The sequence below is a fragment of the Protomyctophum parallelum genome (genome assembly GCF_964188405.1).
Source record: "Protomyctophum parallelum genome assembly, chromosome: 1".
Lineage (NCBI taxonomy): Eukaryota > Metazoa > Chordata > Actinopteri > Myctophiformes > Myctophidae > Protomyctophum > Protomyctophum parallelum.
The window spans coordinates 97,135,426-97,150,576 of record NC_139697.1 but is presented as its reverse complement, the minus strand read 5'-3'; the positions used below and the strand labels follow the sequence as shown (position 1 = coordinate 97,150,576).

At 42.4% G+C, this 15,151-nt stretch overlaps 1 protein-coding gene across 1 annotated transcript in view; it reads left to right on the top strand.

Annotated features, from left to right (window-relative positions):
- The window catches only part of LOC310866868 (voltage-gated potassium channel subunit beta-2-like), a gene marked incomplete at both ends in the record, with an annotated part of 126,694 nt that overhangs the window by 83,242 nt on the left and 28,301 nt on the right, over positions 1-15,151 (top strand). Inside the window, 2 exon segments of the mRNA XM_083776648.1 lie at positions 7,591-7,677; positions 8,147-8,232. Coding sequence (XP_083632774.1) covers positions 7,591-7,677; positions 8,147-8,232 — 173 coding nt within the window.

The following is a 15,151-nucleotide window of genomic DNA, read 5'->3' as shown; positions in this document are numbered from 1 at the left end:
GACAAATTGGACGAAAAGGACCAGTGCATAGCGACGTGCGTAGACGAGATGAGCGCGAAAGACACCGAAGTCCAGGCGCTGAGGAACGAGGTGAGGAAACTGAAGGACGAGCTCGACCAGCTGCTGGGCAAGAAGAAGAGGAGGTTCACCTTGCAGGGACTCATCCAGAACCACATTCAGAGAACGGTCGATGTGTTCATGGGCGAGCAGGGAAGTAGTAGTACGAGCATGGAAATGTTTTGGACCCAGCGCTAGTGTATGTATATATATAGAGCACCGAAGTCTGACGTCACTTTCAGTAGAAGGCGTCAGTCCCCAGGTTCATGTATTTGTTTAGTTGCATTGAAATCCCCATTGAGGCGATTTTAGATCGCCTCATATAACAACTGTGTTTGAAAAATAAACATGTCACCCCGGCCGCTTCACTCATATGGATATGAAGAATCAACTGACTGAGAGAAAACGCTAATGTTACTGCTGCTGAATTAGTTAGATTTTCGCTAGAAGCAGACTGTATCATATATGAGTGACTGACTGTTGCAAACGATACAGAGACACCTCCCTAACAATAACGCCGAGACAGCTTGTTTATTTTTGGACCACAACGCTTATAGTAGACGATATTAAGATCACCCCATGTTATTCTCCATAGAGAAATTACTTCCGCGAACCAGGGGAATCGTCGGGATGAGCGAGTTACGTCAGGACTTCGGTGATCTATATATATATATATATATATATATATATATATATATATATATATATATATATATATATATATATATATACACACACAATGTATATGGGGGGCGGGCTCCTTTCACGCCGTTTCACAAATTACAGATTCGGACTTGGCATGTTGCAGTCGTGGCGATTTTATTTTTGCTTAATTACGCGGCTTTGCTCGATTGATTGAATGCCTGATCGAATGCTCGATCGTCCCCAATTAGATCATTGGGGACATAACCCTAACTATAACCCTCTTCTTCAAAGGCTCAGAATCTGGCTGCGCTGCTTCTGAATCTGTAGGCGTATCCAACATGGCTGCCATGTAAACAAACTCACTCAATGTCTCATTCACAGCGAAACATTGCTCTCATTTGAGGCGATATAATGTGGTAGCCGAAAATGTATTCCATTTGTTCAACACTTCCTCTGTTTTCTGAGGCGACCATGTTGCGCTGGACGTGCACCCCTACCCGGCATACATTAATTTAATACTTTCATTACCGTAAGCAATGGAATTTTTCATGTTGTTGTTAATTTGAGGTCAAAGTCCCTCTTTCAGGGAGGGTTAAATCCATCCGATTCACGTCATGGTTTAATCACCCTGTCCGGTTTTATTCCTCAACAATGACCAGCTCGCCGTCAATTATCCATGCATATTTAAACCTCGAGAACTCAAACAACACGTCTTTTTTTGCTGTGGCAAAATCTGGCACATGATGTCATGTTGATGACATCAGGGCTCTCCATACAGGCATAAAAGGGGCACAGACGGACGGAAAGACAAGACGGACGGAAGGAAGCCTTTACCCCCTAGGTTTAGGATCTCCGAGACGACGATCTGACCTTTACAAAGACCCGTGTGATGCAGGACAGCCGAGAGGCGCTCAGGGAAGCGAGTATCACTTTGGAGAAATACGTGGCCGAGAATGCAGAGCTGGAGGACAAATTGGCAGAGAGGGACGAGTGCATAGCGACGTTCGGAGACAACATGAAGGTGAAAGACTCCGAAATCCAGGAGCTGACGAACGAGGTGAGGAAACTCAACGACCAGCTGGACCAGCGCCTGGGCAGGAGGAGGCGGAGCTTCACCTTGAGGGGACTTATCAGGAAGGACCTTGCTGATGATCTTGATAAATTCGCGTAGGATGATAGCAGGACGATTTGATTTAATGGCTGCCGTGCAGCCACGTAAACAAATGCGCAATGTCATGGACAGCCAAGACAGACAGATAGACAGGGAGAGAGAGAGACAGAGAGACAGAGAGAGAGAGAGAGAGAGAGAGAGAGACAGAGAGACATATAGATGGATGGCTTCACGGAAAGCCTTTTCACAGGGTGAATAATGATCAACGAGCTGACCGTGATGCAGGATGAGAGGGAGGCACTCAGGGAAGCGGAAAATAAGTTGGAGAAATATGCGGCAGAGAATGCAGAACTGAAGGACAAATTGGACAAAAAGGAATTGCAGATATGTCGATAGAATCAGTCGATTGTTTAATTGCAGATGTGTCGATAGAATCAGTCGATAGTATAATTGCAGATGTGTTGATAGAATCAGTCGATAGTATAATTGCAGATGTGTTGATAGAATCAGTCGATAGTATAATTGCAGATGTGTCGATAGAATCAGTCGATAGTATAATTGCAGATGTGTTGATAGAATCAGTCGATAGTATAATTGCAGATGTGTTGATAGAATCAGTGGCGAATATATCGACGGTTCAACCGGTGCAATGCACCGGGGCCCAGCGCCATGAAGGGGGAAGAAGAAGGAGAAAAAAAGAGTCAAGACGACGGTGAAAGCCTGGTTTCAGGGGCTATCGGTCGCAGGAAGAGTAACACCAAGGACTCGTCAGTGATGTCACTGACTGACTGGTTTATAAACAGCTTCAAGTCCATACTACTTCCATGTTGCATAAGAGTGACATCACTGTCCACTCCTTGGTATCTTTACCGCCTTGTTTCAACGCGTGTGTTCATGCAAATTGATGTAAACATACATAAAGATTGAGTGAATATTTTGCTATCAGATCGCTTAGTTCAAAGACCAAACGCGTCTTTGAACTGTACCTAAGCGATCTGATAGTAAGTAGTAGTAGTACAATGATACGCGACCGCCACAATATCTTATTTTTTTGAGGGCCTAAACAAAATATTTCCACTGAGACCCATTGCCAGGTCCATTTGCCGCTGTATAGAATAATTAGTAGGATAATGTAAGACGATTTGTTGAATGGCTGCCGTGCAGCTATGTAAACAAATGCACAATGTCATTCACAGCAAAACATTGCTCTCAGAAATGTGTTTGAAAACATTTGATGGGATAATTAGGCGTCGCTCACACATTAAATACATTATTCTCAAATATTCGTGATGAAAAAGCGTACTGTTAGGAAGATCAAAGCCCCCTGGTTTGATGAGTTACAAAATATATATATAAAAGAGAGAAATGTACTTAAGCAGTCTGCGATTGCATCTGGCTGCCCAGATACCTGGCAAAAGTATCGAGCCCTTCAGAATAAAATTACTAAAATGAATAGACAGAAGAATAAACGCCACTATCAAAGCAAATTTGAGGAATGTAAATATGACAGTAAAAACTGTGGAAGATATTTAATGAAACTGGGTAGGTAGCTCTTCGGTGCTACTGAACAATTCTGACGAGCCAAAATCATTTCGGCACTACAGCGCCGAAACAGCGGTAAAATAGGAGTATGAATCGGCCCTAATGCGCATACGAGAACGGTAATGTGTAGAGCAGGAACACATTGGAATGAGCTCCCACCACATATAATAATATAGAGAATAAATTCAGCCATTAGCTAAGCCTCTCCCACTTGGACACTTTCCAGCCGGGCTCATTCATTCCAATGTAAATATCATAGATTTTACACATTAAATACTGGTTCATTATTGGAACCAGACATTCCAAATCTCGTCCAAATCCGTCAACAAGGCCTGCCGTATGCACTGGAAAGATTATGTGCGTGACATCTCTTTATATAGGACAACTATTGGTGGAGAAGTTTGTCTAACCCATGTTATGCTTAGCTGTGATTGGACCATATCAGTTCGGGGAGGGGCTTAGCTATAGGTCAATTAAGCTTTAAAAAGAAATTGAAGGCAGCAGTGATTAGGAAAGAAATTATGTTTAGTTAGCTTGTTGAGTGTTTGATTTCAATTATTAGTAGTGGGATTTACAATGTTTAGTTTGTAGTTCATAATTTGTTTGTAATTTACTGATTGTAATGTAATATCATGTAGAAGGTATGAAGTCTGAAATCTTCAATTATTTTTGTTTTGTTTTGACTATGTAATGGCAAAATTATATATAAAAAAAAAGTTTTAATTTGATTTGATTGTCAATCAAGACCCCAGGAAGAGTAGTCTTCACTGTATTGAGGACTAATGGGGATCCATAATAAACAAAATAATGAACCACAGTTTTCATGTTGTGGTTACGTTTAGGTCAAAGTCCCTCGTTCGGGGAGAAGGGGTTAAATCCCTCCGATTCACGTCACGCTTTAATCACCCTGGCAGGGTTTATTCCTCAACAATGACCAGCTTGCCGTCAATTATCCCATGCTTAATCCATGCATACTGCAATCTTGAAAATTCACAACAATTCTGTTTTCCAAAACGACAAGCTTTCAACACGCTGACTATGATGTCATATCGACGACATCAGGGATACTCCATAAAGGCATAAAAGGGACGGACTGACAGACGCACAGACTGACAGACAGACAGACAGATACAGATAGACAGACCGACAGGCAGAGAGAGACAGACATACGGACGGAAAGCCTTTTCTCAGGGTGAATAATGATCAACGAGCTGACCGTGATGCAGGATGAGCGAGAGGCGCTCAGGGAAGCGGAAAAGAAGTTGGAGAAATATGCGGCCGAGAATGCAGAACTCAAGGACAAGTTGGCCGAGAAGGACGAGTGCATAGCGACGTTCATGGTCAACATGAGAGCGAAAGACGAAGAGATCCAGAAGCTGAGGAAACTGAACAAGGCGCTGGACATGAAGAGCTTCACCTTGCAGGGACTCGTCAAGACGCATCTTCGGAGGACTGTCGATAGTTTACTTGCGGATGCGTCACTGTCGATGGAATATTAATCAGTAGGATGATGTAGGACGATTTGATAAATGGCTGCCATGCAGCTAATCCCACTATAAACGTGCCACGTCTCTGCGTGCGTGTGTGTGTAATGCACGTAACTCCAGAACCGTTTCACCCACCGACTTCACATTCGACACACGTGTTCCACACCCCACCCCACAGGGAGTGCAGTGCCTGGTATCGAGTCGGTCGGACCCACGGTTCTCCAGAAACACCACAAAAGGCTCTGGTCAGGCTCTGCCAGTGCTGGGCCTAATGAGGCCACAACTCCTTTCACCTGGGCCAGGCTCTGCCAGTGGGGCCTAATGAGGCCAACTCCTTTCACCTGTGCAATTTAGCTCAGCCAATTGAGGCTCAACCAATCAGGCGGCAGGGGCACAGGCACATACACAGATCTCCATGCGGGACACTGGCTGACAGTTAAAACGGGTGCTATGACAACGTATATCACAGTGGCCGACTGCGACAGGCACATACAGGTCTAGTGTAAACAAATGCATAATGTCATTCATTCTCAGCTCTCTGGAATGTGTTTGAAAACATTTGATGGGATAATTAGGCGTCGCTCACACATGAAAGACAGGGTGATCTCTTGCTGTCCTGGGGGGAGAGGGGGGCAGAGCAGCTCGCAATTCATTTTCAATGGGAGTCACGTGGTTGACGAGACAAGCTTGCTCCACGGCTGTTGACATTGAAGGGAAAATGCATCGTCATATGAGCAAATCAGCTAACCAATCACAGGCAACAGGCATTCTGATTGGTCAGTATGAGATGATCCATGCTGATGTATGATGATAAGAGCGCCCCTCACTTCACACTGGTGTGATTTTTTTTAACCAGTAAAAACCACATTGAGACTAAAGTCTCTTTTACACAGTGTGAACTGGCCAAGAGAAGAGGTAAAATAAGTGACACAGCTCTGCCAGTAACAATAAATACAAAACAATAACAGGACAAACATGCAACGCTCATAAATACAGTACCCACTACCGAAGAAGATCCTAAATACAGTACCGACTCAAAGGGAGAACAGGAACGTCTAGTAAGGCAACCAATAAAGGCTAATATATCAAACTAAGCAACGAAATGTCCTAATAAACTAAAAAGCAAGAAAACAAACATTTGCTATACTGTATGTCAAAGAAACGTCATCTTTCACTTTCTCTAATAATCTCAAATTGAAAAAAACTAAAGATGTCTTTTAACCTCCCTGTCGGAGCTCCTCCTGGCAATCATCACATCAACCTGTAGGGTGGTTAAAACTGGTTTCTAATTAAATATGATGTTTTATTAACCCATTCTGACCGGGCACCCATTTTGGTGTTGGCATCATGTTATGCTTTAGCTATTGAAAAATAGCAGATCTACAAGCTCATAGCGCGCCACCGAGTGGCGCGCTACGAGCTTGTAGGTCTGCTATTTTTGAAGAAATCGAAGAACGACTGACATTTTTAGAATCTGATCTCAGGTCAGAATGGGTTAATCGGACCAGTGTGTGTCCAGTGGAAACCTCGTATAGAATCTGACCTCAGGTCAGAACCGTTTCCCAGTCTTTGCCTTGTTATGGTGACTTCTCTCTTACTTCCCATATACATACTTCTGTTCTCAGCCACTTTTCTTTGAATATGATAAAGACAACATCTATTTTTGCTGTGTTAAGATTTTCCAAAACTCTCCACACAGGGATAAACAGGGACACAGAGACAGAAACACAGACAAACAGAGGATGAGACAGGGGGGAAAGGTCCGCATCTCATTCAAACAGCATCACAGTTTCTATACCATAGGATATGTCATGTAATGTGACGCATCACCGCCACAAATAGTCCTACAGCAAGCATCATGTAAATGCACTTCTGCATACCTCACGTACAATTACTCGGATTGCATGAACATTGCATGAGACGTGCAGTGTCTGTCAGCGAGAGTCGAAAGAGGGAGAGAGAGAGAGAGCCAGGCAGAGACATTAGTTTCACTGCAGAAAGGTTTACAGACAGAACTGTTTTTATCTTTTGACTGACAAAACATTTAGAGGTACAGTATAGGTCTATTGGGTCAAAACATTTAGAGGCACAGTATAGGTCTATTGGGTCAAAACATTTAGAGGTACAGTATAGGTCTATTGGGTCGGAATGATTTCAAACTCTCATTTAGTCTTTGGAATCGCAATCAATGGCACGCATTCTACACGCCAAGGACATGTCGGTTCAGCAGCGCATCACATGAAGCCAACATCTGACCAATAATAGAATAATAGATTAAAAAAACGTCCCCTCATCATGGAACCTATTAACATATTAAACAAATTCCAAGTTAAAGGTATATTCAGTGATTTCACTCAAAAAACCGTAGGTTTCGTTTTTGGCTGGGACCTAAGCCTTTCATCCAATCAGGATAGAGAGCCAAAAACGAAACCTAATGTTTTTTGACCCCCAGGGGTTAACTGGGGACAGGGACGAACTCCTTATATGATCAGCACACTCTATAGTAGAGAGGATTATCACAACAAAACAAAAAAATAAGTGATATTTGAATTAAGTGAAATCACTGAATATACCTTTAACTTACGATAGATTGCTGAGCCTAACATAATATACGATGAATTGAAAGCTTCAACTTAGACTGAGCAGTGCCTCACTGATTCCGTGTTGAATGGTAAACTTTTAATTTCATATCACACCATACAGTATATGCACTCGTAGGCCTATAACTGATGATGAGCATTTCGACAGGTTTGAGAGGATCCTTGTCCAGACTGCAGTTGGAATACGTGGACATCGTTTTTGCCAACAGAAACGACGTCAACAGTCCTATGGAAGGTCAGTGTGATGATGTAACCTTTATTATTCTAATAATAATAATAATAGATAATAATCCGCTAACAAAATAACTGTCCAAGGGTAGCCTGGTTAATAAACCAGACTAATATCGCACGGACCGCGGGATATTAGTCTGGGGAGGCTCAGCTTGGATTTCATTTCCAGGGAAACATTTTCTCTTTGACGCAATTGGTCAGAGCTACTGTCAGTCAAAGGTCTCAAGCATTGAAAGTCACTCTACCAAAGCCCGCCCATATTGCATACTGTGTCCCGATTGGCCGCCCACATTCTCTGGTGTAGGAAATGGGCGTACAATTGAGCCTCTCCAGACCGAAATCCGCCGGCAGGCAATTTATTTTTGCCAACGGCTGATTCGGTCTGGTTTATTAACCAGGCTAGTCCAAGGGTGCACCGGTATGATACTAAATTTGTACTTATATTATATTATATTATTCAATGTGATTTCCAGAGATCGTGCGGGCCATGACGTTCGTCATCAACCAGGGCATGGCCATGTACTGGGGCACGTCGCGCTGGAGCGCCATGGAGATCATGGTGAGTGGCAGACGTCAATCAACACCATCATCATCATCATCATCATCATCATCATTCACAACAGCAGTGGCTTTGGGGGCAACAAAATGTGCCAAAAAGTTCCAACCCGACGCTCATAATAGCAATTTTCTCCGCGGCCCCGGCATGTAATAACGAGCACCCGTGTGTGTGTGTGTGTGTGTGTGTGTGTGTGTGTGTGTGTGTGTGTGGCGAAAGTTGTGAATCTGCATGACAAAACGCAGCGCTCTCGCCGGGGAGGGGGGGGGAGGGGGGGTTGTGAGGCAGGACAAATATATCCGAGTAGGGCAACCAAAAAATGGTCAGCTATACGTTCTTGGCGTTCGTGTTGTTTTTGGCAGCAAATTTCTATTTTAGTTTTAGTCATAGTCTCTTGAATAGTTTTCATTTTAGTTTCAGTCACATTTTAGTCACCTGGAATGCTTTAGTGTTAGTCTAGTTTTAGTCGACTGAATATAAGATTTTAGTCGACTAAATCTACAGTTGATTTAGTCGACTAAAATGTGTTTTGGCGGGCCTTGATGGCGTCGTAATGGCTGTTTTTACACTTGCTGAAAATAGCCGATCTACAAGCTCACTCTGCGACGCGCTGCGACGCGTGTAGATCTTCTATTTTCAACATGCAACAAAGTGTAAAATGACTTATACTGGATCTCTCGTCCACTAGTCCCTTCCTAACATCTTAGTCTAGTTTTTTTATTTGTTGACAAATTCGACGGTATATTTAGCCATAGTTTTAGTCATCATGGCTTAGTTTCTATTACATTTTTATGTAGTTTTTGTCATTGAAAAAAGGTAGTCGAGGAACATTCTTCGTCATAGTATTCGTCGATGAAAACACCACTGGTTCCTTGGTGACAGTCACAGAACCCACGCGGTGCCAGACGTCGTCGTCACAACCTTGACCTTGACCCTGCAAAGCAACCAGCCATGATGTCGTGTCACTGCCCTTAACCCATTCTGAACGGGCACCCATTTTGGTGTTAGCATCATGTTATGCTTTAGCTATTGAAAAATAGCAGATCTACAAGCTCATAGCGCGCCACCGAGTGGCGCGATACGAGCTTGTAGGTCTGCTATTTTTGAAAAAAATCGAAGAACGACTGACATTTTTTAGAATCTGATCTCGGGTCAGAATGGGTTCATCAGGACCAGTGTGTGTCCGGCGGAAACCTCGTATGAATCTGATCTCAGGTCAGAATGGGTTAATCAACAATAACGGCACAACAACGAGCGGACAGTATATCAGATAGCGATGGACGATAAATGGATGATGGTGAGGTGACTCACACAGCCACGCCGTTATCTCAATGTCAAAGAGGTGTCGACAAACGGTGGTAAAGGTCAAGACAATAATAGTCAGGTCACAGCCGGCCCGGGCACACATTGTGCCGAGATAGAAATGCTATGCACTCACAATGTGAATGTATAAAGCAATTTGATTATAATCTTCGTTCCTACTTCTATGGTCATGAAGTGTGGGTCATGACCGAAAGAATAAGGTCACGAATACAAGCGGCTGAAATGAGTTTTCTTCGACGGGTGGCTGGCATCTATCTCCCTTAGAGATAGGGTGAGAAGTTCAGTCACACGAGAGAGACTCGGAGTAGAACCGCTGCTCCTTCGCCTGGAAAGGAGGTGGTTCGGGCATCTGGTTAGGATGCCACTCGGGCGCCTCCCTAGGGAGGTCCTCGACGCATGTCCCACTGGGAGGAGACCCCGGGGCAGACCAAGGCGCAGTTGGAGGAAATACATCGACTCTCTGGCCTTGGAACGTCTCGGAATCCCCCAGGAGGAAGTCACTAATGTTGCTCGGGAGAGGGAAGTCTGGAGCTCTCTGGTGGAGCTGTTGCCCCCGCGACCCGACTACGGATAAGCGGTTGAAGATGGATGGATGGATTATACGATGCCAACATACGAATGACAAAAATACAGATTTAGCAGTGGTGCTAATAAGAACACGTGGCAGATAACTAACTCTTCATTGAGGTTTGTTCCGTACCGATGTCCTCTCTTTGACAATGGCGGAGAAGAGGATGTTGTTTACTCAAATTAAAAGTATGGATAAAAATTATTCTCCCAAAAACATAATGTTTAGGACACAGTATAAATCAAGTTTAACCCATTCTGAACAGGCACCCATTTTGGTGTTAGCATCATGTTATGCTTTAGCTATTGAAAAATAGCAGATCTACAAGCTCGTATCGCGCCACCGAGTGGCGCGATACGAGCTTGTAGGTCTGCTATTGAAAAATGAAAAATCGAAGAACGACTGACATTTTTAGAATCTGATCTCAGGTCAGAATGGGTTAATCAGACCATTGTGTGTCCAGTGGAAACCTCGTATGAATCTGATCTCAGGTCAGAATGGGTTAAGAACCGTATATAGATATATATATATACACCTTATAAATCAAGTTCTAATATATCGTCTCTGTCGGGGTGGTCGAAGCCTTGTCCAAAACTAGAAAAAGCAGCGAAAGTAGCAGATGTTCTACTTTTGATGTTTCTGTGCGTTCATTTACGGGAGAGAAAAAAATAAACACACACAAAGTTAAAATATGGAGATGATAATTGTCTTCTTCTCCCATCTCCTCCGAAAATATAACATCCAGGACACGGTATAACTCAAGTATAAGTACCGTATAGAACAAAGCATGACTCAAAGCATAAACTGAAGAACCCCGTGAAGCTGTGCTATAATATTGATGCATGTGTAAGACGAGCCCCATGCATCAAAGCGAGCCAGATTATGTTGGCTTGGTGGACAGGGCGTAGCGTGGACGAGGCCGTCGCAGGCTGCTAGGCAGCCAGCCAGTTGGCGCTGCGCTGCCCGCGCCCCGCCGGCTCACAGTGTCATTACTGTCTCGCTGCGTTGACACCAAGCTGATGGATGGAGTATGGAGGAATGCCCCGAGAGCTACGAGGCTGTGAGAGCCACGGGTTGTTTTATTACCATATATTGTACGCTATATATATATATATATATATATATATATATATATACACACACACACACTACAGGTCCTATAGTGAGTCCTTCAACGCGGAATCCAGCAAAATGAGGAAACCGCAAACACAACTATGCGTCGCTTCGATTCACGCCTCGTTGCGAGCTTGCAGATTTTATTTTCACTACATTTATTATGAAAAGGGCATCTATGAAAGACAAAGAAGAGGTCCCCCCCACACGGAATGTCAGACACTTGCCAAAAAATATTGCTCTTTATTTCCTGATGAAGGTCAAGAGCAACATTTGGCCTGCAGTGTCTGACCTCTTCTTTGTCTTTCAAAAGATACCTGGGCCTTTTTTATTATATGCTCTATTGCCCTACGCACCCGTCACCAGCCTTTTGAGGTGCGCATCGGCCTTTTGCTATTCACTATACTTAATGCTATTTACTATACTAATTTTAGGGAACTCCTCTGATTATTATTATTATTTTTGTATTCATGAAATCCTTTTTGGGGAAAATGTTTGAATTTGTTTGTTTTCAACTCGTGGAAACGGCAGTGTGATTTATTTTGTGGAAATCTTTAGAAAACCGGAACCTACATTTTGAATTAATGACAACATTTATAGAAAACAAAAAAAGACAAAAGGGGTCACGAGTCACGACCATGACCATGTTAGAGAACTCCTGCACTCTAGGCTTTACATATGACTTATAGTTTTGATCTCCTTTCTCTCTACAATGTACGACAGTAACACTATAGGCTTTACATACGACTTCTAATTTTAAAGGTTTTATGACATTCATTTTCATTTATTTTTCTTTACACATTACACCCAAAAAACCTGAACTTTGAACATTCAGTGGATTTTCTGTGGTCTGAAGTTTTCTTTGGGGTTTTTTGGGCCTTTTGAGCTACAATGAAAACAGGCAACACAGTGAAACAGTGACATCTGCTGGCAAATCCCATTGACATATATGGGATTTGCAGTAAGTGATGTCACTTACTGCCGGCAAATCAGAGCACCTGTTTGAGCCAGAAAACCCCAGATCACAGAAAATCTACTGAATGTTAAAAGTTCATGTTTTTTAGGTGCAATTGAGATTAGAAAACCTAAAAAAAACAAGAACAATTCCAAAACATTTTTTTTTAAATGTCACAATCCCTTTAATCTCCTTTCTCTCTACAATGTACAACAGTAACAACAACAACAACAACAGGTCATAAAGAATCCGACCCAAATGGAAAGCAGTGTTTACAGAAGTACATTAAGGCCCATCATCACAGCATTGCGGATGCTCACATCATCATGATGAATGATAGTTATCATTATCGCTGTTATCGTTATTGAGATCATTCTGAGTGTGGGGGGAGCGTCCTTCAGGAGTCTCTTTACACCGCGGCAGGATAAAGTGCTTTGAACTGCTCGACAGTGCCATCGTATTTTCTCAAACGTTTTCATGTCAAGGACCCCCGAATTAAAGAGATATGCCAGGGACCCCCACAAGAGAAGATTTGTACAGCTCTAGTCTAGCAGTGATGTTCAACCATTTTCATTTCAAGGACCCCCCCAAGTTTGATCTGTAATAGGCTAGAAAACTAGAATAAGAACAAAGCATACTTTTGTTGAGTTTTTGAGTCCATAATATAAACAGTCCTGTAGTCAGTGAGAGTCCACACATGTGTGTGTGTCCAATTTAACAAACAAAGTCTGCAGTTCTACACATTGCAACATATTAACCCATTTTGGGAGGGAACCCCTTTTGGTTTAGCTATTGAAAAATAGCAGATCTACAAGCTCGTAGCGCGCCACCGAGTGGCGCGCTACGAGCTTGTAGGTCTGCTATTTTTGAAAGATCGACTGAGATAGAAACAGCTTTTTCAGAAAACTGTCGGGGTCAAAATGGGTTAAGCAATCCACAACAAGCGAATATCACACAATCACAGGAACACAATAAAGAATATGTACTGTACCTTTGAACCATGTGCAGATGAATTACAGTATATTATAAATTATAGTCTCTATCTGACGTTCCCAAACAATACAACTTCTCTCCAGGAAGTCAGTTCAACCTCTGACCCCTTACTGACAGGTGACACTCTGATCATGTGACTCACTCCCTTCCAAAGGGTGCATTATTTTTACCTTGTGATATAACCTTTTAATGTTTTTATTGTCGTTTTTTTAATTATATTTATTCATAATGAAATCAACCTTTTTATCCAAGTATGATCATAAATGTTGAACAAGCAAAACCACATTTAATATTATTTTATGTTTAGAACTGAAACCGCTGTCTCATGTTCTGGGACAGTTTCATTATTTTGTATTATTATTTTGTAATCATCATTTCACTAGCCCCTCTCGGAACCCTCCATAAAGCTTTTCTGAAATTTGGATGTCGCTTAATTGTAGGGTCCCTGTCCATATTTATATTTTCGTATGGGAATGTTGGAAAGCGGACATAAATATGCTCCGTAACATCGTATCTGCGGCGTTTGACAGCCTTTTTTTGTTTGAGTTATTCTGAATTCGTGAACTACAAGTACCTATACAAACCTTTTGTTTGACCGATTTGGTCGCTTTATTTCTTCTTGTTTGTTTACCGTTTATTGTACCGCCTCCCGGTGTGCGGTTGGCTTGTGCGGCTACGTCCCTGCCTCTGATCTGCTCTGTCATAGCTATAGCGCCACTAGCTAGCCAAATAGGCGGTACAATGAGGTGTCGATAAACAAGGAAGGAAGAGAATAATCAAAGCGACCAAATCGGTCAAACAAAGATTAAAAATACTTAACGGCTTCCGCGCCACAGGAGATATTCGCAGCGGTATGTATAGGTACTTAAAAGTTCACAGATTCAGAAGCCCTCAGAGGAAAAAAAAGCCGTAAAAGAGCGCAGACAGGCCGTATTCACGGTGTTTATGTTGTATTTATGTCCGCGTACCAGGTGGCATGGTACTGCTGGAACAGGACCCCATGGTCTGGGTCGTCAAAAATGTCAGAAACTTCAGTACCATTGGGTTCTGCTTGGAGGGCTAGGATTTCACAATGCCACGCCAGGTCCTTCATTATATTCATATTCATATCAGGAATAGCTGGATATGTCATGTTCTTTCTTTCTATCTCTGCTATACTCTTCTTCCCTTCCCTGGGAAGGGGAATTAAACCACACACAATTGGAAGCTTGTTGTACGAAACTCAAGTTCACCTTCAGAATCAGAATGTATATCCGTTACTTCATTTGTTGTCACATTTAACCCATTTCGGGAAGGAACCCCTTTTGGTGTTAGCATCATCTTATGCTTTAGCTATTGAAAAATAGCAGATCTACAAGCTCATAGCGCGCCACCGAGTGGCGCGCTACGAGCTTGTAGGTCTGCTATTTTTGAAAAATCGAAGAACGACTGACATAGAAACATAGCTTAGAAAACTGAAAACTGTTGTAGAAGGATGTAGAAGACATTTTTAGAATCTGATCTCAGGTCAAATTGGGTTAAATACAGACACACAAAAAAAGAGGCAAAGGCATGAAAAAAACATTAAAAAGAAGTAGAGAGAGAGAGAGAGAGCGAGAGAGAGAGAGATAGAGAGAGAGAGAGAGAGAGCAGACATAATAATAATAATAATAATAATAATAAACTTTATTTGTATAGCACCTTTCATACATAAATGCAGCTCAAAGTGCTTCACAGGGCAGGACACAAAAATATAATACAATGAAACACAAGTAGTTAAAATGATAGAACAATGGCAAAGAACAAAATTGAATATAAGAACATAAAATAAATAAAAACAAATAAAAACACCACATGCAGCAAATCAGTCAGGACAGGGTAGGAACGTGCATAGTAAAACTCAACTAAAAGCAAGAGTGAAGAGGTGAGTCTTGAGTTGAGATTTAAAAATGTCTACAGAGGGTGCGTGTCTGAGCTCGAATGGAAGTTTA